This window comes from Aotus nancymaae, unplaced genomic scaffold (assembly GCF_030222135.1).
Source record: "Aotus nancymaae isolate 86718 unplaced genomic scaffold, 86718_ANA_hifiasm-v0.15.2.pri h1tg000067l, whole genome shotgun sequence".
NCBI classification, from domain to species: domain Eukaryota; kingdom Metazoa; phylum Chordata; class Mammalia; order Primates; family Aotidae; genus Aotus; species Aotus nancymaae.
Genome location: NW_026988482.1, coordinates 7,103,040 through 7,126,872, shown reverse-complemented (window position 1 = coordinate 7,126,872; position 23,833 = coordinate 7,103,040). Strand labels below are relative to the sequence as shown.

General features: G+C 38.8%; 1 protein-coding gene across 5 annotated transcripts in view; it reads left to right on the top strand.

Annotated features, from left to right (window-relative positions):
- IGF2BP2 (insulin like growth factor 2 mRNA binding protein 2) overlaps positions 1-23,833 on the top strand; it is a 179,472-nt gene that overhangs the window by 920 nt on the left and 154,719 nt on the right. For all 5 annotated transcript variants that reach the window (XR_010338942.1, XR_010338941.1, XM_021674467.2 and 2 more), the window contains exon 2: positions 935-995. Coding sequence is in view for 3 of the 5 variants with exons in the window: in XM_021674467.2 (XP_021530142.1) it covers positions 935-995 (61 nt within the window). In the remaining 2 variants the exon portion in view is untranslated. The remainder of the gene's footprint in view (positions 1-934; positions 996-23,833) is intronic.

Below are 23,833 nucleotides of genomic sequence, written 5' to 3'. Positions count from 1 at the left end.
GCGAACCTCAGTCCCCTCTCGCTTGCTCTCTCAAGCGCTCCTATTTTTCTCTGAATTTTTTGTCCGATTTTATTGAGAAGAACTCGGGGCTGGGGGCTTTCCGCCGCCCGTCCCCCCGCCTCCCGCTCGGCCAGAAGCACCTTTTTACGAGGTGCCCTGTCTCAACTCGGTGGGGGCCCGGGTTGAGAACCGGGAAAGAGGCGACCGGGGGGCCCGCGAGCGCGCTGGAGCCCAGACGGGAGACGGAGAGCGACACACACACACTCGCGCGCGCGCACTCCCCAACTCGCCCAGCACAAGCGCCGCTCCCAGCAGCGCGGGCCCCCGACCCCAGCCTGCGCCCCCTGAACCCCGGCCCGCGTCCCCCGAACCCCGGCCCAGCCGGAGCCCCTTCCCCACCGGCGTGTGGAGTGGGGGCGGGGCGGCGGCGGGGCCAAGGTGACACCCGGGAGCGGCCGGGGACTGGGCTCTCGCGGCGGCGGACCCAGGGGGCTTAGGCGCCTTTTCTCGGGGCCACCAGGAGGAGCGGGCAGGGCGGGGAGCCCGGAGGAGCCTTCGGGCCCCGGGGTAGCGGAATGGAGAGGTGGGGGCCGGGAGAGCAGCGGGGCTGCGCCAGCCTTGCAGCTTGAGTTTCAAATGAGCTCATCCTTTCAAATTGGCGCCGCTCTTTATTAAATTTGTTTTTCCGGTAATGCCACCCACGGCTATACCTGGGGTCCGACACGAGCTCGCACCCTTCCCGCTTGTCCCGAGACACGGGGCGCCCACCTTTCCTAACACTGAGAACCAAGTTCGCCCAGCTTGAGCAGGGTAGGAGACCCCTTGGGGGCGCCCGAAGGCGGAGCCCGAGCGTGGAGCTCCGTGCGTGCCCCTCCTCGACCCCCGCGGGCTGGATCTAAGCGAGGTTCTGAGTGCTTCAATTTCTGTTTTAAAGGTAAAGTGGAATTGCATGGGAAAATCATGGAAGTTGATTACTCAGTCTCTAAAAAGCTAAGGTAAATATACTTTGCTTTTTTTTTTTTTTTTTTGAGATTGGTTTTACGTATAAGTAAAAAACGTATACACAGCTTTTAAAAACATGCTCTTGGTCGTTTTTAAAGGGGCTTTTGTTTTGTTAGTGAAGATACATCGTTTGGAAAGCTACTTTTTTTTTTTTTTTTTTTTTTTTTACTTTCATTATATAAGGTGTTTACTGTTCTTGGAAAATATCTGGTGCCTAATTGGGGGTGAGGGTGGCGAACACTAGCCATGTTCAGTTCCCTGGGACCCTGTAACTTGTTTATTAAAAATAGCCTCCCACCCCCACCTCTCGACCCTATCCCCAGCAGAATGGCAGCAAATGCTTGTCAAGACTTCCTGTGAGATGTGAAGAGTAAATATTTACTATGTCAGCTAAATTGCTTAACTAAACTTAGCGATTAATTACTGTTCTCTTTTAGATAGTTTAATGTTGAATAGTAAAATAATTCAGTAAGGGGTCAATATTTTGCATAGCTTTCTAAAGAAGTGGGTTGTTTGGATTGGACGGCAGTTAAAAGCCGGACTTTTTCAGTCACTGAGACTCCTGAGTATAGCTTGTGAGCATTTTGTTGTTGTTGCTTGTAAGAAATGTTTGCGGCTAAAATAAATATCCTTGTGAAATCTATAGTAATATTTAAGTGCACTGTTGTTAATGACGGAGTAACAAGTTTTGTGGAGGTTGGATTTCTCCACAGTGATTTGCTAACAGGAGAAGAGAATGAGAGAAAACATCTTTGTTTCAAGTTTATTGTGGACTTTAAATTTGGGCCCTTTATTACTCATTCTGGATTTTTTTCTTCTGCTGTGTGTCGTAACTTAGTTTATATCCCATTCACATACATTTGTTCACCATTAGTCATTAAGTAGCTGAATTGGAGATGCTCAGTGAACTTTTTGATTACCACCTTTACAGTTTATCATAGTCAATAGCATAACACCTGATTTTTGCCAGGATTGAGTAGAGTTTTAAAACAAACTACCCTATTTTTATAAATGCTTACACGTGTTGTTGAAGGGATTTTAAAAAATTGTGTGCCACATTTCCAGATATGTTTTATTTTAACTAAGCAACAGAATAACTTCTGTTTGCAAATGACCTCTGTGGCATATGAGAAAATTACTTAAATCCCGTTTTTTTTAAGGTAGTTATGATTTACAGCTTCATGTGTAATATTAAGCTAGTTCTGTCCTCTAATAGGAAGGATGTAATGTGTAACTAACTGGTTTTCAATAAGGTATTCTAAATTTGTGTACTTTTCTTTAAAATAATAGTTACTGCTTGAGAAGTCCAAGTTGAAGCTTTCTGATATATTAACTATTTACTGCAAATATAAATCACTATCTCACAACACTTGAAAATGTGCAGAATGAATATACCGAACAGTGAAATAACTACCCAAAATATTTGATACAGTGTGTTTCTATAAATGTCTAATTCTGTTGGCTGTTTGCTGTTGTGGATACTTTTGGGGGTTATAATTAGTTAAAAAAAAAACACTAGAATTTTATCTTTGTTGGTGTCTCATTTCACGTTGCAGTGTACATTACTTAATTTTGTAGTATATGTGAAATACTGGTTTATCTAAAGTTAACAGCTCCTAAAACTTCTCATAAATGTACTACTTTTTAGCTTTTTTCTTTCAAAATGCAGATTATTTGCTGTTAGCCGGAGTGTCATTTAAGTAATTTTGTTCTGTTTAAGACTTCAGAATTAAAGGCATGTCCTCAGTTTTTAGTATAAATTAAAGTGCAATCTAGGATTTATACAGCTCTGTTAGTTGATGATTCCTTTGAACATGTGGGCGATGTGAAATACCCAGGAGGTAGATTAAAATGCGCTGTGTATGATTCACTACACTGAAAATGTTTAACATTCCAAATGTATGCATAAGCTGCTGCTGTAGAGGAGTTGCATCATTTCTGATTGGATGGTTTTAATCTTTTTTCCTTTCCTTTATTAGTTTAAATGCAGAAATTAACTACTTGTACTGCAGGCTAAGGGAGAGATAGCTAATGACCGGTATTGTGTACTGAGATCAGACTTCAGGGATGAGGCAGCTGTATGTTCTCATGTCCTGGACACTACCACGTTGGTGGCTCTCTAAACCCAGGCCACTATGACATTTGAAACCAAAGCTTTTATGTTATATGGTTGACTATTTTGGTGTCCTTGCATGGCATTTCTATGAATATTAACAAGTTAGAAGCAAATTTGGCAGTGTGAAGTCAATTCTATATGTGGTTTTTGTGTTAGTTGAAGTGAAAATGGTAAGAAAACAGTTCATCCTCATTGCCTGCTTACTTAAAAATCATTCAACAATTGAGTGCATTCTCTTTACATTGTAATGATTTCTTTGATTTCTCAGGAATCAGTTTTAGTACCTACATCTCAAATACATTTTTTTAAGTTAATGATAGTTTGGGAGGAGATGTTTTGATCTTAAGTTATGAAATTATTGGTATGCAATTTGCTTACCAATTGGATCTTTTGTTAAATGTTCTAGCATCATTTTATAATAGCATAATAGACTATCATTATTTTCTCAGGATCACTTAGCAATAGAAAACTCTTCTTTTTGCCACATATGTTTCATTCTTATTAAATGCAAATTAGTCTAATGTCAACCACACATAAAGCATTTATCTAAGTTGGTTTCAGGCTCTGTTGAATAAAAATGTTTGAATCTTTTTTCTCTGTTCATATTTCTTGGTAGTACGTATGGTCAAATGTTTATTAAAGAGGAAAAAAACTGGTAAGCTTTAAAATGTTAAAAGTTTTGGAAACTTCCTTGATACAAATTTCATTTTTGGTGTTGATGGAGGTTAATTTAAAAATTACGTACATGTATACACACATATACACACATATTGCATGCCTTGTTTTGAACTAGACATGCTAACTTGAATGTGCTTTTGTATCTAAAGTTGAATGATTCTGTGAGAAACAAAACTTTGAAAAATGCAATTTCTGCCCACCTCTAGGAAGTAACTAAGTGGTGCTAGACATTCTTCCACTGAGATGGTGTGAATACTATGAGATAGTGTAGGAAAAAGCTATGAATTTGTCTTTCATGAGTTAAAAACCAGTAATTGTACTCACTCCAATGCAAATGAATTTGGTCTCCTATAGGAATGTTAAAGAAAACAGTATCTCAATTGTATTTTGCTTGTATGTACTACATTGTGTATAGTTGAATTAAATACCAAAAAGAAAAAAAAAACCACCCAATCTCAAGCCCTCCCTGCAGCAAAGGGTTTTGCTGCGTCAATTTTTAATTTTCTAGAAACAGAAATGACTTTTATTAGGTTAAAATTGTGTGGTAGCTTCCTATTTTAAGAATTTGTTGCCTTAGAAATTAATATCTGCATTTACGTGCAGATATATGTTAACACAATATATGATATTAAGGTATAATGTTACATTTGATTTGGCTTTGGAGATAAACTTTTAGTTTCCCAGTTAAAAAAAAAAGTAATTTTTTCATATGGTGCTAGGTAATACCATAGAGAATTGCATGTCGTTGTGACCTCTAAGAGATAAGTATTAGAATTAAAATAGAAGCAATACAGAAAAAAATTGACTTGGTGATATGGGTTTAAAATTCTAGTTTTTACATTTTTAAAAGACTGGTCATCTGATGCTTTTATATTATTTAATTAAATATTAGAAACCAATGAGATTTATACATCAAAATAGATTTTATGGTTTGCTTGATTTTTTTTTTTCAATTCACCAAATACATAAAAATGTTAAATTGTAGTATAACAATTTATAAAACTATTTAATGGCTGAACACCTAAACATTAATTCTAAAGGTGATTTGTGATATGCATTGCAGCTGCCAAATGGTACTTTTTCATGTGTTTCCTTGTGCTTATGGCTAGGTAGAAGATGATCAGTAAGAGATGGTCTAAGAATTTTGTTTTTTATCACGTTAACCTGAGATTATCCTTTGGTAGAGAGAAGATGAGAGGATATTAATAATATTTGTACAAAGCCTTTTATACTTGATGATCTAAAGTGCAATCTATTTTCTTTAAGAGAAAAAGCGTTTAACTTTTAAAATATTTTTGAAAGACAAGATTTAGAACAAATTGCATATCAAAATTATGTCACTATTTTGAGTAAACAATTGTTTTTGTGTTTGTGTGGAGCTTGCTGCAGATTTTCAAATACTGTATTGGGGAAATGTAAATGATGTTGAATTATGCATAAAAGGATAGTGACTTGAGCACATTTATTAAAAGTCAAAAAGCTATGAAAACCAGATTTCTACAGAAACTGTTTATATATTTGATACTTTCAAGCTTTTCTAAATATTTGCTGTCTGTAGCTGAATCACTCTTCCAAGTCCTCTATGAAACCCTCAAAAGTAGATGAGCAATTGGTCAGAATTGTTAGAGGATATTATTTGAGCTGAATGCTTCCTCTCTCTGATTCAGTGGTGTATGTGCAAGTGTGTGTATATGTTTTTTTGTTGGGGGACAGTTTCAGGAAGATGGTGTCAAAAGGGAGCAGGTGACCTTTAATTGAACAACAGTTGCTCTGAATTCAGTCCTGACAAGGCTCAAGAAAGTTGCTTGGTGATTGAAACCTGTGGCAAAGGGAATGAGGTGCAGTGATATTTGCCTTGAGTGATGAGTAGCTCTTGTAGGTGGTTAGCCTTGTTGTGAAAGCCAAGTCCTAGGTACCTGGAGTAGCTTTTACAGTGAGCGTGCTATTGAAGGGACCACCAGTGCAGCATCTCCCCTCCTTCCTTTTCGCTTGGCTGTCCCCTGTCCCAAATGATTCTGTGAAGGTTTTGATGATGTATAAGCCATTTTTCAAGTTAGAAAATTCAAGATTTGAATATGCATTTTCGTTTAGAAATTCTGTACTTTGAAAAGCAATATGGTATTTTGCATAACACAAATACTTTCAGTGAGTAAACTTCATTAGAAAAAGTGTTATATTGAAATTGTTTCTTTTGGAGACTGTTAAAAATGTTGAATTATACATTTCAAAATATATTTTTAAAAATTATATTTAAACATCACAAAAGTGTCTCCAGTGTTCTTTTCAGTGTTAGAAAGTAGTGGGGCTTGACTAAGCTAATTTTTAAAGAGTTTATGCTCTAAAACTTTCAGTCAAAAGCATTATCTTTCAAAAGCTATGATTAACTTTTTAAATTGAGAAATAGGAGTGTTCTGTTTAAGAAAACATGCCTCCAGAATTTATTAGTAAAGTTTTGTCCTTCTTATATATTCAAATTCAAGTTCAAATTGTTTTGGCTATTCATTCAAAAGCAGTATCATTAAACAAATAGTAGCAAAGAAACAGCAAACACCTACCAACAAAGATAAGTCTTTGCTCCCATTTATCATCACCATTAAAACTTTTTAAATCTTTTACTTTATAATTCGACTTCATGCTTACAAACTTATAATTTTCATTTGGTGGCATGGACTGTATGGGTTCTATTTTGGGCAGCAAAATTGCAGAGTGCTCAGAGCATTATTTTTAAGGTTTTACTTTTCCTGTTTTGATCATGGACTTTGGTCTCTCCATAAAATAGTGAAGAAAAATTATTTTCCTTTGTAGGAAATTTCAGATTCTGTTGCTTGGCTGCCAAAGAGAAAAAGGAATCCAATAATTATTTCTTTAATTTGGTTTAGAGTTTGATGGTATATTGAGATAGAATAAGTACAACAATGAAAATGGTTGCTTTTGCATTAATAGGCAATCAAGCCCCAAAGCTAGCCCTATTTCATCATTTGATAGTCACGTCTCCTCCCCAAGCCTCTGGTTTTCACTAAATAATGTCTGTATTTTTGAAATATATTTTGTTTTATTCCTCATTATTTATCTGTTCTAGACTTTATTTCTTAAAATGTGAACATTATTAGGATTTTCCCATTCTGTTTAGTGTCAAGGACATTTCATAAATAAATCAGATGTTTTAGTAAGCCTGATAAATGAAAATTAAGAGTTCTGATGCATCTCTTGAGCTTTCTCATATTTACTCATATAATAAATGTTGCATCTAATAACCAGAAAAATTTGTATGGGAACATTCCAGTAAGAATTATATTTTCAGTTTTTCTTATTGTCATATAATTAATGTGTCTCAAAGTAAGGATTTGCCTTAGTGGGAAGCTTGAATTTTTAAATTTTTGTTTTAAATGTGATCAGAAAAGTTGTTTGATGATTTCATGTATTGATATTTAAACAATACTAGTAGTATTATCTCAGGGAGGAGTATTTTTTTGTGCCTGCCTCTTATATTCATACAGTACTGGTGCTGTTCCAGCCTCTTTGACACATTATTTTGTTTATTCCAAATAATAATTTTGTGAAAAATAGGACAGTTGATATTATCTCTTTTTTTGGATGAGGAAACTCAGTCTCAGACAACCTTAATAATTTGCTTAAAGCCACATGACTTTTAATTAAGTAGTAGGGCTAGAACCCAAATCTTCTGAGGTCACTGAGTCTCACTCCACTGTACTTCCTTTCCATTTAACATTTTAAATTAAGTCAGATGAATGTGTTTCAAAGTTCAAAGAGTGATCAAGAGTAATAGAAATATATGAAAATAGATTTGTGAATTGAACCTTTGCAGTGATCTTATGTCAGTCTGAGTGATCTGTACTTTGCTATAGTTTTTAGAAAAAAATAATTAGAAACAGAGGTAATTTAAAAACGAGCATTGCCCCTCTTCTTATCTCTGTGATTGTCCATGGGCAGAGGTGGGGAGTGTACCTGAGCAGGTCAGGGGGTTGTTGTTGCTTTGCTTTTTGTAATGATTGTGTTCCTGACATAACAGGACAAACATTTCTTTCAACATCTGAGCCACACAGATGAGGCAGTGAACGGTGGCCCGGGTCAAGACTGTGTGCCATGTGGTAAATGAAAATCTAGCTCAAGGAATCTCCTGGGTGGATTCTTCACAGGGTTCAGACAGCCTGTTGGAGAGATCAGGACTGTGTTATGGTTTACATGTTTCCCGGTAGGAACTTGCAGGTCTTTGCCAGAGGTGGTATCTCTGTGTCACTCTCTACTGAATAAGGCCTTTGGCCTCTCCTTTGAGTATGGTGTGAGTATTAATAGGGATAGTATCCATAAAGTTCTCAGGGTTCTTCAATAATATTACCGTTGCTCAAAAACATATGCTAAATAACGAAGCATGTGAAGTCCAGTTTATTTCTCCTCAACTAAACTTTTCCTGCATTTATCTTCGTTTCCTTTAACTCTTGTGGACTATTGGTGGTGGTGGAGGGAGGGAGGGAGGAATTATCACCGAAAAAAATAGGTGAAAAAGGTTATTTTCATCTCTCCATGCATTTCTTCAAGTTAGTACAGTCCAGAGTCGGGTATGGCATTTTCCATGAAATTCTGACTCAGGAGATAGGGAGAGGAAGAGTGCTAACTAATGTGAGGTGGCCGCTGGGTGCTAGGCACCGGACTAGGCTCCCCGTGTTATCCTCCCCGTAGTCTGCAGATCCGTCTTTATCCTTCTTACGCATAGGGCTCTAAAGCTTCAGACTTGAAAACAACTCCTTGCTCCTGACCAAAACTTCAGAAGGCAGTGGCTACTTTACCCTTGCTGTCCATCTCATTTGAGTACTGCAGCAGAACCTTCGCAATGAAGTAGAAAGTTGTGATCATGTGTACATAGGCCATGGAGTAACTCTGTATATTATTCCTAACTTGGAATAAGAAACAAAATTTCCACATATAAAACCTATGCTGAGAAAGATTAGGAGCTGAAATTCAGTGTGTTTTTAATTTAATGTAATTGAAAAGAATTAAAAGTGTTAGTCATAATTTGAAGGAACTTCCTTGAAGTAGTCCTATAGTAGAAGCATTTATATTTACATCAAAAGAGGTTTTCTAAAAAATCATTGTGGTTGACAGTTAAACGTAAAAAACATACATGTATGCAATGTGAGAGGAGGGCCTGTGTTCCATGCCTTTGACCCAGATATATATGTAGTTTTTTCAAATCCTGAAAAAATCTTGAGGTTTTTTGTTTAGGATACAGAATGTTTCACAAAGGTTGGCATGCTTTCATTTTTATATGTGTTTTTTTTAATATCTATGTCTTAGAGAAGGAAAATAATGGGATTTTTGTAAATTACTTTTTATAAAATGGTTCTTATTCACATTAGAACATTTTAAACCTCTTTGACACATGAAAAAGTCAGTGAAAGCACAGGGAGGAAAAAGATTTGTACCTTTCTTTGATATAATACTTAAGTATCTTATGTGTTTGTTACTTTGTTTAGTAACACAGGACTTAAGATACAGTTATATCACCAATGACATGAGCTATACAAGAGGTTTTTTTTCTAGATAGAGGCCGTGGTTTTTGACAAGAACATGATTTTATATAATTTATGAGAGAAAATAATTACTCTCCTCAGTCAAGAACCTCTAATAGAGCTTAAAAGATTACCAGGAAAGACATTTTTATTACTATATCTTCTCTTTCTCTTTGAAAAATGAAACAAAAAATTGAGTGGTGATTCTTTGGACAGGTTAGCCTCATATCAGTTCATGAAGTAGAGGGTGTTTCTCAGAACGCTCACGTGAGGATAGGCTATGTCGTATTTTTGGATTACGTGGAGACCTTTTACTTTATTCCCTCCAGGTCTTTGTGCAATTTTAACAGTGCATACTTTGAAATTTCAGTGGGTGTTTTTCTTTATCATTGTATGGATAAGGTTTTGAAGTCAAATGTTTTGTTCCTCTTTATTTGAGAGAGTCAGATGTGGATGATAAAAGCAGTTTAACACTGAAAAAGTGCAGTTTAGCCTCTTCAATTATTAAGAAAGAAGGAAGGGAGGAGGGAAAGGGAGGGAGGAGAAGAGGAAGGAGGCGACCATAGAAGCGTAGGTGACTGAACCGTGTGTCCAGCTTCTGCCTTTTCTTTCTGTACTTCCAGAGCACGTGGCAAAGACTGGTCCTCACTGATAGCGTGTGAAAGATAGTAAGCGATTCCAGTGGTGACAGTGGGACTGAAAGTCTCACACAACGTATTCTTTTCTTTGACACTTAAAAACTCTGAGTATGTGGTTGGCCTGCCCCAAAAAAAGGTTTTGCATTTCTTTCTCTAAGGCCCCCTCACTGGCCACTTCCTCCCTCATCCTCCTTCCCCTTTGCATCTCCGTGGGGATGGCTGGGAAAGGCTGGCAGTGCGGTGCCTGGTGTGTAGGCCTTCCTGCAGCCCCGTTGCCCCCTGGTTGGCTGAGGGTTGGGGAAGCCAGGGAGGCGTGTGTGTGCTTGCTCAATGTGTTGGAATGTATGGGTTCTGTGGCATACGCTTACTCGGAATGTGCAGCAGACACATGAGCTTCGACGGTCGTGGGGGTCTAACGCGGTAGGCTTTTGTAACTGGTTGAAAATTTGGGTTACTTTTTTCCCCTGAAGGGCAGTTGTATTTATTCTTTGGGAAGGGAAAGCATCTTCTTTACTTTTTGTTTTTAAACTATTGACGGATAGAAAAGAATGTTGTGGATGCATAAATAATCTGGCCTCTCTCCTGGATCCAGCTGTACTACTGTTTACCCTTTTCTTTTCAAACTGATAGTGATGTCTTCAAGACATGGACACTGAATTTGTAAACTAAGCCTTGTAAAACTCCCTGAGTTGTGCCACCACTAAAGATGATGAAATCAAGGATCTAAGAAACCAAATTTTAAGTTCAGATATTGAAAAATGTGGAATTGATTCTCCCTTTTAAGGAATAAAGAACAAAATACTGGTTGCTTAATTTTTAAAATTTTTGGCTGTTTATTATTTTTAAAAATGTTTACATATTTTTTCTTCTCAAAATATTTGAGATGACAAAGGTACTGGTTACTCAATAATTTGAATTAAAGAAGACAGAGATTTAGATTTGTAAAGTAAGTAAGTCAAAGGGCATTTTAAGAGTTACAAAGGGGCCAGGAACAGGTGGTTGGTTCTAATATAGTTATTTCTACATCACGACGAAAGTTTTGCCAGGGAAGAGTTAGCTCTTTGTTCATTGATTTGTATATTAATTAGTATGTTGTATCTATTTCAATAATGGTTTCAAAAAATGATTTAGATATCAAAATTGATCAGTGGCTTCAGTTCAGTGTATTGATTATGGTCACGGTGTTAATATCTGCCTTACAAATCTCTAGGCCAACATTATATCTTTTATTCTTTGTGGCGGTTTTTTTTTTTTTTTTTTTTTTTTTTAAACACTGTTCCATAGAGTCTTAGGATTCCAAGGAGATGCCAAATTTCTGGGAAGGAGGAATAGATGTATATACATGAAAATCCTGGCTTCTACCCGCTGTGCAGTATGAAGACAGCTGCATTCGTTGCTGTTTTATATACAGAATTGGAGTTGAGTCTAAGAATTGGTTTAGAAAGTTGGTTTGCTGCTTTAAAACACAGTTTGTAAACACCCGCTCTACAGTGTGAAATTCTGAGTCTTGAGTCCATTCCTTGATTTGGCCCTTCAGCAGACCCAAAGCACTTTCTTGAGAAAAGTTTAGACCCTGCCCTTGTTGTTCCTACATCTGCTTTCCATGGAATGGCCCTCTATTTCCTGTCACTTTCATTTTAGTAACAAATGTTTGCTTTGCCAACTGCATGCCAAACTACTGAATCTATGGATTTTTCTATAGTCAACAACTTAGAATGCATGCCCTTCAGGAACTTTCCAGGGAGTTCCTTGGCCAGTGATATTGTGCTCTGGCTCTTGGCAGAGCCAAGAGTTAACTGCCTTTGAAGAGTGATGGGCTTGGTGACACGGGACCCACTCATTCACCGAGAACAAGTTTTGCTTCAGGAGGTGGAAGCAGGGTTGGCCTTCCTAGTCCTTCTTGAGGCAGAGCAGCCCTCCTCTTATCTGTTGTATATGGTGGAGCTCCAAGAATACAGGAGTGATCTTCAAAACATTTTCAATTGGTTAGAACGAATGCTCAGCAAATTAGCTGGGTCACAAGCCATGATACTCCGATATACACTCCCTCAGTGTCAGTCCTGCATACGTGATTTTTGCTCAAAAACAGCCTATTACTTTAAAACAATAAAATACTGGTCTCTCAATGATTTCTTAAGCTATGGCCAAGGGCTCTTGGAAAGTCCTGAAAGTCCTTGGAATTTAGCTACGTGTTGTTAAAGATCCTCTGAGAGGTTCTCAGGCAGAGAGAGAGAGAGACAGAGAGAGAGACAGAGACACACAGACACAGAGACACAGATGCCCCCCCCCGCCCCCAAACTCTGAGCTCTGTCCCCTGCTGTCTGCTCCATCACTCTAGCCTCCCACAGACTGCCCTTCAGAGACCCATGGTTTTGTCTTGTGCACACAATTTGTGTAGTAAGATTTTTGTAAGAGATCACCCTATGTTTACGGGGTAGATGACGTAAGTGGTGGCAAGGGTGGTCTCGGCAGTGCAGGAGGGGACAGCTATTAGTCAGCTCCAGCCAACTGCTGCCATTTGGAAACACAGGGCCAGTGTTCCCAAATCTGATTTTTCAAGAGAAGGATAAGTCGGAGTTCTTATGTTAAATGTCTGAAGTTTTAGATATTGTAATTTAAATTTGTAACAAAATTACAAAACTTTTCTAGACACTGAAGGTCAAAAAAGATAGCTGTGGGTTGAATCTGGCCCATGAGTTGCCAGTTTGCAGTCTCTGCCATGTCATGAAAATCTGTATCTTCTACAAAACATTGTTGAAGATACTGTCCTTTATGTTTAGTATTGCTTACACATAAGCTTGTCTAGGAGTGAGAGGGAAAATCCTTTTCTTGATAGACAGGATATACTAGTATGCATCTTATCTAATGATGATAGCTATTTGGAAACTCAAACTCAAATAAGGTCTTAGTTGCAGTAACCATTTTTCATCAATAATTATTATTTTACTTAATAAGATAATTATTTTCTTCATTATAAAGTGTCCTACATTTTTATCTTTATATGATGATCTTATTGTGTTTCTGTTATAGTAAGCCACCTAAAATTCTTTTGTAAATATAGAATATGTATATACTAAATATGTGACTGTCCTGTAAGTTTATATAGTATTTCATAATACATGTTCATGAAAAAAAAAATAAGCCTCTATTTTCATATAATTGGAGGAACAGGTTTCCACATCAATCTAAATTATACCCTCTCCAATTAAACACTAAGCCAACTATAGATAATGTTTTAAACCACTTTCTAAGAAAATCTGATTCTCATATCTTCAGAAAACATTTTTTAAAGTAAAAACTTGAGTAGTTCTGCCTGTTAAATGTCTGATATGAGGCAAATAGTTTTAAAAGCATACAGTGTGCCATAGGAAAGTTCACTGGTGAAAGATGCTTCTAAGTAGTTTGAAAAGTGTTTTGGTTGCTGCTGCACTCTTCTGTATTTAAGTTAAGGAAATTGAAGGCCGTATTGACTCTGTTTCTGGGTCCTTGGTACAGACAATAATCATTAAGGCTAAACGAAAGGAAACTTCCAGTTGCCTGAGGGACCTTTTTAAAAAACAAAATTAAAAAAAAAGCTCCAGACTACTCTGATAGTTGGCATTGGCATTTTAAAGAATGTGTAACTTACATGCAGAATGAAATAACGCATTAGTGATCACTTTATGATGGTCAGGTAAAGCACATGTCTTGGAAAACTTAGGTTAGCAAATCATGTATGGTAGGCTAGTGTACAAGAGTGGCACACAGGAGCCTGGGAATTCCAAATTTTATTAATATTTGGCTCCTCTCATTTGTGATGGATCTGAATGCTTCTGCAAAAATAGCCAATTCTATTTTCTGGACTGTCCTTTTGAATTTAAAAAATTTGAAGTTCCACAAGAGCTGGGTCTTGTTTTTTATTTGCACAGGTGCACCTTGAGTGCCTTGAATAGTGGAAATGCTGTTCATTAAATATTTTTAATGAATTAAGATTAAAGCCATAATATCATTAATAATTTACTTGTATTCTTCCCTTTTCCTCTTATTTTTCTTCTGTATTTTCAGAATGGAGGGAAAAAATTGTGGTTGAAACATTTTGCTTTTTTGTGAGTGGCTTTTTAAAAAATTACTATTTCCTTCCTTCCTTTTTTCTTTCTTTCTTTGTCCTTTATACTTTTTTCCTCTCTTTCATCTTTCCTTCATCTCTTTCCTCATTCTTTCTTCCTTTTCCACCTCTCTCTCTCATCATATATTTTCTCCAGATTTTAAAAATTCTGTTTTCTCCATCTCCTTCCTTCCCCCTCCCTGCTTTCTTTCCTCCCTCCCTCCTTCCCTTCCTCCATCTGATGAATGGCTTTTTTAAACTTTTTATTTTATTAAAAAATTTTTTTTGTTTTTTCTTTCTTTCCTTCCTTTCTGATAGGGTCTCACTCTGTCATCCAGGCTAGGGTGCAGTGGAGCGATCATGGCTCACTGCAGCCTTGTCCTCCAGGGCTCAGGTGATCCTCCCAACTCAGGCTCCTGAGTAGCTGGGACTACAGGCATGAGCCATGGTACCCCGCCTTTTAAAACTTTGGAGTGAATGTTTGGCCTTAGTGGAATCACATCTCTTCATGGGCATTTTAGGTCTGAAGGTTCTTTAAACCTTCATAAGGTCGGCTGCATTAACAGTCACACAGGGGCTGCAACATGAACACTGGAAAGCAGAAGTTTAGAGCTGGCGGAGCCAGAATAGGTTTTGCAAATCAGTCTTTCTTTTCTATTCTTTTTTTTTCTTTCTTTCTTTTTTAATAAAGTAAGAATAGGTTAGTTTTTAGAATTATAAGATTCAGTATGATTACATGAAAATATAATTTTCCTCATAGGTATTTCTTCCTGAAAGTCAAATTCCATTAAAAATTTACTGGGAATCACAGAAGAAAAACCTATTTGGAAAACACAAAAAAGCCCAAACTGCTATTCACTTATTGCAATATAATAGGTGGATACAAGAATCAGACTTAAGATATGTTTGTTTATAGTAAGTTAAGCAGACAGCATCTAAAGTTACTGTGAAAAAACCAGACAAGTCTAACAGTGGGCAAAGTAATTCATACTTAACCAAGGAAGTGACTGACTAAATTTTAATTGCAAAGCAGAATGCCGTCAAATGCTCTGTATTAGCCCGGGTGTAGTAGCTCATGCCTGTAGCTCATGCCTGTAATCCCAGCACTTTGGGAGACTGAGGCAGGTAGATTGCTTGAGGCCAAGAATTTGAGACCAACCTGGCCAACATGGTGAAACCCCATCTCTACTAAAATGATAAAAATATTAGCCAGGTGTGGTGGCACGCACCTGTGGTCCCAAGCTACTCAGGAGGCTGAGGCATGAGAATTGCTTGAGTCTGGGAGACGGAGGTTGTAGTGAGCTGAGATTGTACCATTTCACTTCAGCCCGGGTAATACAGTGAGACCCTATCTCAGAAGAAGAAACAATTAAAAAAACCTCTGTTAGTAATCTATTAGCAATTTAATTAAAAAAATTTTTTTATTATTTTTGAGATGAAGTTTTGCTCTTGTGGCCCAGGCTGGAGTGCAATGGCATGATTTCGGCTCACTGCAACCTCTGCCTCCCAGGTTCAAGCAGTTCTCCTGCCTCAGCCTCCCTAGTAGCTGGGATTACAGGTACCTGCCACCACATCTGGCTAATTTGTTTTGCATTTTTAGTAGAGACAGGGTCTTACCATATAGGCCAGGCTGGTCTCAAACTACTGACCTCAGGTGTTCCACCTGCCTCTGCCTCCCAAAGTGCTGGGATTACAGGCATGAGCCACCTCACCCAGCCTCTATTAGCAATTTAAAACATCTATCTTTCTATCTTCCTTTCTCTTTCCCTTTCCTTTCCCTTTTCCTTTCCTTTCCTGCCTGCTATCTTGTCCAGGACTCGAATCCCCAAGCTTTTAAGCTATTATCCCACATCAGCCATCTGCATAGCTGAGACTAGGTATGCACCATTACACCCAGCTAATTAAAATAACAAACATTTGTTATCTCACACATTTTCTGAGGGTCAGGACAATGTCAGCATTTTAGCTGGATTATTCTGACTCATCATCTTTCAGGAGATGGCAGTCAAGTAGCCCGGTGGGGCTGCAGTCATCTGATGGCTCAGCTGGGGCTGGAAGGTTGGCTACTAAGCTTACTTATGTGGTTGTTGGCTAGAAGCCTTAGTTCCTCACGACATGACAACAGCCTTACCCCAGAGTGACTAAAACAAGAGAGTGAAGGAGAGTGACATCACATTGTCTTTTACAATGCAGTTACTGAGTCTGCCTTATTTTATTCATTAACATGAGACACGAAGTCCAGCCCGTACTCTGTGGGAAAAGATTACTCAGTAAGTTGAATACCAGGAGATGAGAATCTTTGGGAGCCATCTTGCTGTTTATTTAAGAAAAAGTCAACAAATCAAAATGATACTTAGTTTGGGGCATATACTGAAAAGTAGTAATCTCCTTAAATTTATAATTAGCCTCTTTTGGAGTAAAACTGGAATTTGTTATAAAACAACAATAATAATAATTACTGATTACTGAATCCTTTTATGATTCTTACTGAATTTTCACAACATTTTGTAGAATGAGGAAGGAAGATACTGTTATCTCATTTCATAAACTAAGGAACCGAGGCCTAGATTGTTCTCAATGCTTTAGGTGGGGTCCTGTTTTTAGCATTCAACCTCAGGTTTTTTTTTCTTTTTTTTTCTCCATTCTTTCCCTAGAAGAATGATTCAATTACTTTACCTTTTGTAAAAGACAGTTTAATTGTTCCTTTTCTGTATTATCTGAAAGGCTGATTTTTTTCAGTGCCTAATTGAAAATTTTAAAACACTGCCCTTCTAGTATCAATAAAGATGTTTGTTACTTTTCTGCCAGCAGCAAAAGTCCTTTTTGCTATTTTTGTATCTGGGTGAGGTCCGATTGCTCCAGAATTGTGCCATACTGCGGTTAGCCATGGTCTACAAGAGGAAAATAAATTTACCCTTCTTTAAAATCATTGGTTTTCTAAGAAATAAGCCATTTACTGTACCAAATATGAGCAAATTTTAGGCAAAATGAGTGGTCACTTTGATATCAAACATGTTCAGTTCTTTCCCTTGCTAAAAATACAGCGCGTCAGGCCCTCAGTTCTTTGATACTCACCCTTATTATACATTAGAAAAATACTGCAAATGTTTCTAATGGTACTTGAAACTCTCTTCTTGAAGAAATTTGATAGTGTTTTGTGATGTTTTTGATGTCAAGCATATCCATGTTGGTGTTAAATGATTCATTCTGCCAAACGTACACAAACCTCTGAATTTTGCCTATAGAATGTCCTTCATTACTTTGCCTTTAGTCAAGTATAGTGTGTGGATACTCATTCAAGTCTTTAAATTTTTTTGACTCTCAGTGCTTGGTTTATTTGTGTTACATATTCCCATGTAACCTATTCTCTGAAAGGTTCTGATAACATGATAGTTATGTGAAGTGAAAAGTTATTTTGGTTGTTTATAATATGTATATACTGAGGCTTAGAAAATGTAAGAGGTCCTTAGGAGTGCTTACTCTTTAGGATAGATAGATGCTTTTTTATGATTTTAGAAAACTAGAGTAAATAGAATTTTCTGTATAGATTATATATTTTAGTCAACCAGAATAGATGCTGTGTTATCTTTTGCCACCTCTGCTTTGTGTACTTTTTAAAATTATTTGTTTTTTTGGTATGTTTTTCTTTTTGTATTATTGTTTTGTGTACTCTTAAGTGACTTCTTGACCTTCTCTGTAGCTTAAAATCTTGAAATATTTTTTCACAACACAGTCAAATGATTATAGTTAAACTTTTCTTTTTTTTTTTTCCGCTTTAGAGAGTTTAGAGAGAACTCCGTGTCTTCCGTCGGCAGACTGAGTTTAAGATTTACTTCACATTTGGGCGCAGTGGCTCATGCCTGTAATCCCAGCACTTTGGGAGGCCAAGGTGGGTGGATCACCTGAGATCAGGAGTTTGGGACCAGCCTGGCCAACATGTGAAACCCTTTCTCTACTAAAAGTACAAAAATTAGTTGGGCAGGGTGGCAGGTGCCTGTAATCCCAGCTATTCTGGAGGCTGAGGCAGGAGAATCAGGTGAACCGGGGGTGGAGGTTGCAGAGAGCCGAGATTGCGCCACTGTACTCCAGCCTGGGCTACAAGAGTGAAGCTCCATCTCAAAAATAAATAAATAAAAATGTTTACTTCACATTTTTATAATCTTCCTGAGTTAGGAACATGAACAGGGAATTTGGTGAGCTCAGAGGATCAAATGTGGTCTATAAACTCTATGTCCTTATTGGTTTTTAAAAATATTTTGGCTGCCTGTGGATATGCACCCAAAGAAGTGTATTTTTTCTCGTTTTTCCTTAGTGACTTTTTTTCTTGGTATAATCTCAGCCCAAGGGAAAGGGAGCAGGAAAAATCAGAAGCCTTATGGTGAGCCAAACCACCTCCAGTGACCGGTTCAGGTCTCACACAGTCTTGGTTATTTTCCTCCTTAATTTGCCCCTCAGTTGATTTGTTTTTGAAGTCAAGAACAGCACCATTTGGGGTAGAAGAGAACATTTCCTGCTTGGTAACCAGACAGCCTGTTTCCCAGCCCTCCTGAGGAAGCCTCACAGGTGTCTCCACAGCTCAAGTTAGCGCTGCACTCCTCTGAGGCTCCCTGGATGTGTGCTAACTCTAGTTCTATGGCTGTCAGCCTTTGGAAACGTGTTTCCTGGATTTTCAGAAATACTGGGCTAGTGCAATTGACTTTTTTATTTTTGAGACAGAGTTTTACTCAGTTGACCAGGCTGGAGTGCAGTGGCACAATCTCGTCTCACTGCGACTTCTGCCGCCTGGGTTCAAGTGATTCTGTGTAGCTGGGGTTACAGGCACCCCCCACCACTCCCAGCTAATTTTGTGTTCTTAGTGGAGTGATTTTAGTTTCACCATGTTGGCCGGGCTGGTCTCGAAGTCCTGACCTCAAGTGATCTGCCTGCCTCTGCCTCCCAAAGTGCTGAGATTACAGGTGTGAGCCACTGCGCCCAGCCTGCAATTGATATTTGAACCTGAGACATTTCACCTAAGAGCCTAGGAGCCACGTAAAGTGGAATGAAAATGGTTGGGCATTTTCCATCACACTGGTGGATGTTATTTAATTCGTGGCCTGAGGTTATGATTGGAATTAAATACATTGAGGCTTCATTGATTCAAGCTAGCTGTGGTAAGGGGAAGAGCAATGATAATTAGTGGAATGTTTGAATGGGCATATTTTTAAAAAATTTATATTGTTTTCAACTAAATATTATAACCTGAGAGAACTAACAAAATATGGCTAAAAAAAAATCCTACTGGACCTTCTCATTGATTAGAAAAAATGACTTATATTCAGCATGTCAGTTATATATCAGTACTCCTGAAATGTGTTTAAATAGCTTATTTCCCTTTTATGATCTTGTTTATATTGATTCCTTTGTTGAATACCTACCGTCCTTTAAAGGAAAAATAAATTTTAATTCTGTCTGTAATTTACAATTAGAATTAATACTATTTCACTATTCAATGAACTACAATCTTTTTTTTTTTTTTTTTTTTTTTTAAATAAGACGGGGTTTCACCATGTTGGTCAGGCTGGTCTTGAACTCCCGACCTCAGGTGATCCGCCTGCCTTGGCCTCCAAAGTGCTTGGATTACAGGCATGAGCCACCACGCCCAGCCTCAATGAACTACAATTTTGATTCATTTTAGGTTTTTGATGGCATTGAGACACAAATATCTGGGTGCCATACTATGCTAGAAGTTAGGATGGTGTCTTCATTACTTTCGTGTGACAGAAAGTGGTTAAAAATCCATTCAAAAGAGTTCAGTTTAAATCATGGCAATACAGTATTCTTTAAACAACAGAAAGTGAAAACAACTTTGGTCAGAATACTCACAATTAAAGAAAATAGAAATACTTCTTTTTTTCAGTACTTTTATTTGGGAAATACTTACCAAGAAAAATCCAGTAATCAGTAATACTTTAATTTGGGGCTATTTTATTTTTTTAGATGGAGTGTCTGTCACCCAGGCCAGAGTGCAGTGGCGTGATCTCGGCTCACTGCAACCTCCACCTCCTGGGTTCAAGCGATTCTCCTGCCTCAGCCTCCCGAGTAGCTGGGATTACAGGCACATGCCAGCATGCCCAGCTAATTTTTTTGTATTTTTATTAGAAATGTGTTTTCACTATATTGGCCAGGCTAGTCTTAAACTCCTGACCTCAAGTGATCCACCTGCCTTGGCCTCCCAAAATGCTGGAATTACAGGCATGAGCCACCACACCTGACCTAATTTGGGGCTATTTTAATGTTTGATCATTTGACATTTGATTCTGTACTTTAAAAATAAAATTGAAATACATTTTAGTTTAAAAAGAAGTATTGCCGGGCGTGGTGGCTCACGCCTGTAATCCCAGCACTTTGGGAGGCCGAGGCGGGTGGATCACGAGGTCAAGAGATCGAGACCATCCTGGTCAACATGGTGAAACCCCGTCTCTACTAAAAATACAAAAAATTAGCTGGGCACGGTGGTGCGTGCCTGTAATCCCAGCTACTCGGGAGGCTGAGGCAGGAGAATTGCCTGAACCCAGGAGGTGGAGGTTGCAGTGAGCCGAGATCGCGCCATTGCACTCCAGTCTGGGTAACAAGAGCGCAACTCCGTCTCAAAAAAAAAAAAAAAAAAAAAAGAAGTATTGGCTGGGTGCGTTGCTCACGCCTACAATCCTAGCATTTTGGGAGGCTGAGGTGGGGGATCACCTGAGGTCAGGAGTTTAAGACCAGCCTGGCCAACATGGAGAAACTCTGTCCCTACTAAAAATACAAAAATTAGCTGGGCGTGGTGGCAGGTGCTTGTAATTCCAGCTACTCAGGAGGCTGAGGCAGGACAATTGCTTGAACCCGGGAGGCAGATGTTGCAGTGAGCCAAAATTACACCACTGCACTCCAGCCTGGGTGACAAGAGTGAGACTCCATCTCAAAAAAAAAAAAAAAAAAAAGTTCTGTGGGTAACCTCAGAGATTGAGTCTAGCAAACTCCGTTTGTCAGAAATAGGATAACTGCTAACATCCAGCTATTAAGCAGAAGAGGCTGCCTGGGAGCTGTGTTCTAGTGGGAGGTACAGAGCCTGCAGTCTGCTCATCCCTGCAACGTTAGCTCTCCGAAGACTACTCTCAGCACTTCTACATTTATTTAAGTCCTTCCAGCAATAGAAAAGTGTTTGTGGGTGTTCTCATCTTGAGGAAAGCTTTTCCTTCTGAGTATTTTCTTTGTCAGGGGTCTTTAGAGACTAAACTTTCTTGATGGTGCTTTGTCTGGCTGGTGGGTGTGTAAGAGAAATTTTATACCCAGTTGGTAATGCTGCATTTGGGTTTTGAAATTAACTGCCTGCCACCTCTGTTTCCTCAGCTGTATTAATTGCTGAATGTTTAATTATGTGTGAATAATTTAAAAAATATTCTCAAGACTCGATCACAAATTCAACAAGTTATTTCCACTTTGGAAGACCATGAGTTGAACACCCACTACAATGCGTTAGCCAGCGTGGAGCTGAGAGCGCAGGTTACAGGAGAAGCCATCCCTCTGTCCCTGCACGAATACGCTCTGCTCTGAGGAATCTTCTAGTATATTATTTCCCAATTTGCAGAAAGAAACCTTGAGCAAACTTTCTTTTCCACCTTGCCATTCCGGCACCAGCTTTACGTATTACTGTAATTAGTCAGGAACACGTCTTGGTTAGTTAAGCACATTTCGTATGTTAAGCTGGAATGAGGATGCAACTTAGCAAAGGACTGGTGATCAGAACCTCTCTACCTGTGTGCTCCCCTGGGGTGCATTAGGTTTACCTTCCAGATTTCTTTCTTTACTTTTTAAATATTACTCTAAGTTCTGGGATACATGTGCGGAACGTGCCGGTTTGTTACATAGGTGTACAGGTGCCATGGTGGTTTGCTGCATCTGTCAACCCATCATCTAGGTTTTAAGCCCTGTATGCATTAGGTATTTGTCCTAATGCTCTCCCTCCCCTTACCCCTCATCCCTCGACAGTCCCCGGTATGTGATGTGTTCCCCTCCCTGTGTCCAAGTGTTGAACTCCCACTTATGAGTGAGAACATGCAGTGTTGTTTTTCTGTTCTTGTATTAGTTTGCTGAGAATGATGGCTTCCAGCTTCATCCATGTCCTGCAAAGGACATGAACTCATTGTTTTGTATGGCTGCGTGGTATTCCATGGTGTATATGTGCCATGTTTTCTTTATTCAGTCTATCATTAATGGGCACTTGGGTTGGCTCGAAATCTTTGCTATCGTAAATAGTGCTGCAATAAATATACGTGTGCATGTGTGTTTATAGTAGAATGATTTCTAATCCTTTTGGTATATACCCAGTGATAGGATTGCTAGGTCCAATGATATTTCTGGTTCTAGATCCTTGAGGAATCACCACACTGTCTTCTTCCACAGTGGTTGAACTAATTTACACTCTCACCAAGAGTGTAAAAGCATTCCTATTTCTTCACAGCCTTGCCAGCATCTTTTGTTTCCTGACTTAATAATTGCCATTCTAACTGGTTTGATGCAGTATCTCATTATGGTTTTGATTTTCATTTCTTTAATGACCAACGATGATGAGCTTTTTTTCACGTGTTGGCCACGTAAATGTCTTCTTTTGAGAAGTGTCTGTTCATATCCTGTGCTCACTTTTTGATGTTTTTTTTTCTTGTAAATTTGTTTAAGTTCTTTGTAGATTCTGGATATTAGTTTGTCAGATGGATAGAATGCAAAAAATTTTATCCCATTCTGTAAGTTGCCTGTTCATTCTGATGATAGCTTCCTTTGCTATGCAGAAGCTCTTTAGTTTAATTGAATCTCATTTGTCTAATTTGGTTTTTGTTGCAAGTCATGAAATCTTTGCCCATGCCTATGTCCTACCATCCAGATTTCTTTTATCATTTACTTCCAAGTATTCAGCAAGTACTTTTTTTCTCTCTCTTTTTTTTTCTTTTTTGGCTCGGTTGCCCAGTGGCACCTTCTCGGCTCACTGCAACCTCCACCTTCTGGGTTCAAGTGATTCTCCTACCTCAACTTCCTGAGTAGCTGGGATTATAGGCATGTGCCACCATGCCTGGCTAATTTTTGTAATTTTAGTAGAGAGGAGGTTTCACCATGTTGGCCTGGCTGATCTTGAACTCCTGACCTCAAATGATCCACCTGCCTCAGTCTCCCAAAGTGCAGGGATTACAGGTGTGAGCCACCGTGTCAGCAAGTACTTTCTATGTGTGAGGAGGCATTGGGCTAATTGTTACAAGAAGTACAAAGGTAGGTAGATCATGGAACTGGCCTTCAGCCTAGAAGTCAAATCAGCCTGTAGTTCCTGATTACTCCTGAAATGTCTGGGGACAAGGTCCAGATGCACGCTGTGGGACGGGGAGTAAGTCGCGCTGGTACTGCAGAATTGGTCACGGGCAGTGGAACACTGGCAGCTGGTGGGCCCCTTGAACGTGAACTAGAAGGCCTCTTCCTGCATAGAGCCTCCCCTAGGTGCTTCTGAAGTGTCTGCCCTCTGGTTCTCACTGTAACCTCAGTGGTCACAGTCTGACCGCATGGTTATTTGTGTGCACGGCAGTTGTGTCTGCTAGTCCATTCACTACCTTAGGGAGGCGAGGATGACTGACTTATGGTGTGTGCCCACAGATGCCTTGAGCCATCTCGTAGGAGGTGCTTGCTGAGAGGTTGAGTTGAATTGTATCTGATTTTATCTGGGTTTAACTTTAGTAACCAAATTTCTCAGGAAATAGTGCATACCAGTGAATGAAGTTACCTGTTTTAA